At 52.0% G+C, this 4,016-nt stretch overlaps 1 protein-coding gene across 1 annotated transcript in view; it reads right to left on the minus strand.

Annotated features, from left to right (window-relative positions):
* Positions 1-3,939, minus strand: part of NCAPH (non-SMC condensin I complex, subunit H) — a 9,270-nt gene extending 5,331 nt beyond the window's left edge. Inside the window, exons 1-7 of the mRNA XM_010155327.1 lie at positions 3,883-3,939; positions 3,486-3,578; positions 2,367-2,505; positions 1,750-1,865; positions 1,240-1,429; positions 686-777; positions 331-530 (exon numbers count right to left, since the gene is read on the minus strand). Of these exons, the coding sequence (XP_010153629.1) occupies positions 331-530; positions 686-777; positions 1,240-1,429; positions 1,750-1,865; positions 2,367-2,505; positions 3,486-3,533 (785 nt within the window). The 5' untranslated portion in view covers positions 3,534-3,578; positions 3,883-3,939. The remainder of the gene's footprint in view (positions 1-330; positions 531-685; positions 778-1,239; positions 1,430-1,749; positions 1,866-2,366; positions 2,506-3,485; positions 3,579-3,882) is intronic.
* Positions 3,940-4,016: the final 77 nt, after the last annotated feature.

Here is a 4,016-nt window from a genome sequence, read left to right on the forward strand (position 1 = left end):
GTTGGACGGTGACCCTGCCCATGGCAGGGGGTTTGAACTCGATGACCTTTAAGGTCCCTTCCAACCCAAACCATTCTGTGATTCTAGGAGTTGCCGAAGGACAAGCTGGAAAACGGGGAGCAGAGCGAGCAGACATGCAGCCGCTGGGGAAGCGTCACCCTATGCAAAGGCTCTCTTGGAGGGTCGAGATATTACCGTAATGCATTCCTGGACATGCCCCAAACTGGAGCAGAAAGCAAGCGATGGGGAAGGTGTACCCAGTAAATAAAAGATTCCCCAGAGCTGCCTGAAGTTGTCATCCGCCATCCAAGATTTTCAGTGACTACTTACTTCTTGCTGTCTGTCTCAAAGGACTTGAGGTTTTCTGTGAACCCCCCGATCTTGTCTGCATCCGTACTCCTGGGGAAGTCAGAACTGAAGTCGTCAGCTGGCGCATCGGGAATAGAGTCTTCCACGTCGCTGTCCATCTCCGCATCGATATCGAAAGCTTGGTCGCTCTTCTTAAATTTATCCAACAGGGCTGCCACTGACTGCAGGAGAAGAGAGAACTCAGGGAAGAAAACTGCAGGGCAGCAGCAGGCCGGCGGCGCAGCATCCCGCTGCCCAGCGTGTCTCAGGGATCGCTCTGGAGCTGAGCGGAACGCAGCTCAAAGTATCCCACCCGGCACCGAGCTACCGAACGTACCTCATCGTGGGATTCTTCGTCCCACTTTGTAAACTGGAAACCAGCCAGCGAGGAGCAGATGGGGCGATTTTCAACGCACTGTGCTAGCAGGGCTAGAGCCAAGGAGAGCAAAGGGAGAGGTTAGATACAGCAGGAAGCAACCAGCGGCTAAAATAAGTGCCAGGCATGAAATCATTCTTAAAGCCACTGGGAATTTTATCAGGGCAGCGGAGTTTGTTAGTATATACAGGCTCTCAGCTCTCTAAGAAGGTCAGTCATTAACCTGGAGCACACTAAGCTCAGCCTCTGCACAGCTCAGACCACGTGTACGTGCTGCGTGACAGATCTGCCAGAGATTATGCTACACGCAGCGATCTAAAACCTTACAAAGGTCCTGTTTTTCCAGGAACCAGTCTCACCTCGAGCAGAATCGGGGCAATAGTACCACGGGGTAGCCAAGGAGTGAACCAAAAGCACAAGTCAAGCTGGCTGAGACTAAACCAAGCACGCTTGGGAGACAAAAAGGATGGAAAAGTCTGGATGGGCCCCTCTGCTCAGCGGTTACCGGCACTCACCCTTTAAATCCATCACTTTCACAGGATCAGAGGATGGCAGCATGAGCGTCTCTGACGAAGGGAGAGGCGTGATCATGGAGTCGAAGAGGAGCTCGCTGTGGCAGTTTTGGGTGCGCAGCCCGATGAGGAAAATGCCAGCTGTGCTGCATTCGTCAAAAGACATGGCTGTTTTCTGGAACATGGGATCAACCTGCAGGTACGGAAGGAAGCAGAGAATCAAGGAATGGAGTAGACGGAGAGGGTGAAGTCTGCAGGAGAGTTTTAAGTACAGATCCGAAGGGAGAATGACCCACGCTTCTTTCTCAGCGAGGAGAGAACTCTCACAGCTGCCTCGCGCAGGAGGAATATACGTGACGAGGAACAATCTTGCTGTAAGAGCAGAACTCACCGGCGTGCACAGGGGTGTTAGAGCCATGGAACACGCAATAAGCTAACAGAAACGAGAAAGATGAGGCGACATCTCCCTTCCTCCACCAGAAAGCAGCTGCTACGGCAGCCCCCCCCACCTACCTCACATCTGCGATTAGCCTCCGACACGTTGATGTTATTCAAGTTCTGCTCAATGGTTTTGAACGAGTGTTTTTTCTTTGCCTGAACTCTCTTGACGGCCTCTGGAGTCAGACTGTCTCCTACGAGGAAAAGAGGAACAAGTTACACTTGGAAAACATGCTAAAATACCCTAACAGAGGGGTAGCACAACTTTCACTTCAGTCTGTACGACGAACACGAAGCGACCCAGTTGGGTATCCACCAGCGTGAACCACCAACGTTTTATCAGCTGGCCGCTGCGTTTCTATTTATCGCCTCTATTTTACCTTGACAACACTTTTTCCTTTCAAAGGAAAGGCCAGCAAAGCGCAGGGCACTTCATTTTTAATGTTTCAGACTAGGCCACCTATGGTTTGCACGCCAATCTGACAGGCTGCATCGCTGAATACAGGATCAAGCGACAGATTTAGGCAAGCACCCACGCAAACCAATCCGGGATTTCCCAGCCCTTGGAAAATGAAGTTAGTGGTACTCTCCCAGAGGCACAAATCACTCCAAAAGTGACGAGTGCTGTGTACACTGAGGTTTCTCCTACGTGCGGGTGGAACAGCTGAACAGAAAATGAGCGACTGGCACACCTCTGTCTGGGCTGGCCACGTTTTCCGTAGGCGCCGAGTCCTTGCCTAAACCTCCAAGAACTTTGTAGGTATCCGCGTGGACCGCATCCACGCGCACGGCGTAAATCTTCGCGCTGGCGTCAAGCGTGCCAGCCACTACCTGTCAGGAAGAACAAAAGAAGCAATTTTTAGTTAGGATGGAAAAAGCCTCAGCTGGAAGCTGCGAGCGCAGAAGACGGGCTGCAGACCTGAGTTACTGAATGCTCCGTGGTACAAGCAAAATTGTGAACAACCGGAAAAGGATTTATCCTCAAACCTACCGGAGACCTAGGTACAGGCATCAAGATGTGTCTTCCCCCACCACAGCCTGCAGGTTGCTTTTATCAGGCCTTTTGGAAGGGATAATACTTAAAAAGTTGCCAAGATTAAGCAATGGGGAGAATCACTAAGGTGCAGATTTGCATCTGCCGAGAGACCTCTCTCCTCTGTGCCTTCTTTTGAGCTCATCCTCTTGGAATCATCCTATTTTCCCAACTTAGGAAGTCAAAAAGGTGAAGGGCAAGAGATGCCAAGTGCCCTCTTCGATCACAGACCCCCGCCCTGGAAGCTGAAGGACCACAGGCTGAAAACCTGTGTGCTGTCTCCCGTCCCTTCCTCAGTTTCATCAACCGTAAGACAGCTAGCTCGGGGGTTCCTTGAGGACACGTTCACTTGCTCACTCATCCAAGGCTTCAGTTCTCCCTCCAAGCACCAGTGAAATACTACAGCGGGTAAATCCTCACCCTGGCAAGTTCTTATTCGGATCCATCCTGGATCAAAATCAGTCTGGGGGTTAGCCATGCTAACTGCCTTTCTTTTACAGCCTCTTGTTACTGGCTGTAACACCCACTATTTACCTCAAAAGCCTCACTTTAGAAGCAGCTCTCATTTTGAAGGACTGCAACTGAAAGTCTGTGGTACAAAAGGATTCAACGCCGTAAGCTCCTGCGAAAAGCAACTGCGCTGCCACTATCAGGTATTTTTAGCAGTAACCAGCTCCGTTACCTTCAGCGTTATTTGAGGTTTGTTACTGACTACACCTTACGCTAAATGCCCGTCGCAGACAGCGCACCGCTGCGACCAGGCAGCGATTCCTCTCACCTTGAAGTCGGTGGGTTCAGAGTCCTTCTGTTTCAGGATACTGGTCATGTAGTCTATCAGGTGTAAGCCAAAGGCATTCTTTGTGGTGATTTTCTGAAACAAAGCGCAGCCCAGAAATGACCCCCTGGCAAATGACACCTGTCACAACTGTCCGAACCCTCACCCCACGGGGGTATTTACAGCGGGACCGAGGGGATATGAGCCGTGCCACGTCCTGCTGCTGGGAAGGCAGCAACAGATGCCCAGATCTGGATGTGGCTTGGAGCAGGGATGGGGTACAGGAAGGATAACAGCGTAGCCAAGGCTCAGGGAGTTTAAAATCCCTCCCGGCCCTTCAACCGCTGCCAGACAGAGGTGGTGTGCGAGGGGAGGAGCCCTCCCCGGGGCGGAGACTCACGTTCTCGGAGGAGAGCTTGATGCAGGTGCTGTAATGGTCCGAGATCTGAGCGTTGGTCCACTGCGAGAGGGCCGTCCCCCACGCATCCGCCTTCCTGGGGGAGACACAGTGGTTTGGGGACCCTTCTCCTCCGC

This window comes from Eurypyga helias, unplaced genomic scaffold, assembly GCF_000690775.1.
Source record: "Eurypyga helias isolate BGI_N326 unplaced genomic scaffold, ASM69077v1 scaffold17747, whole genome shotgun sequence".
NCBI lineage: Eukaryota > Metazoa > Chordata > Aves > Eurypygiformes > Eurypygidae > Eurypyga > Eurypyga helias.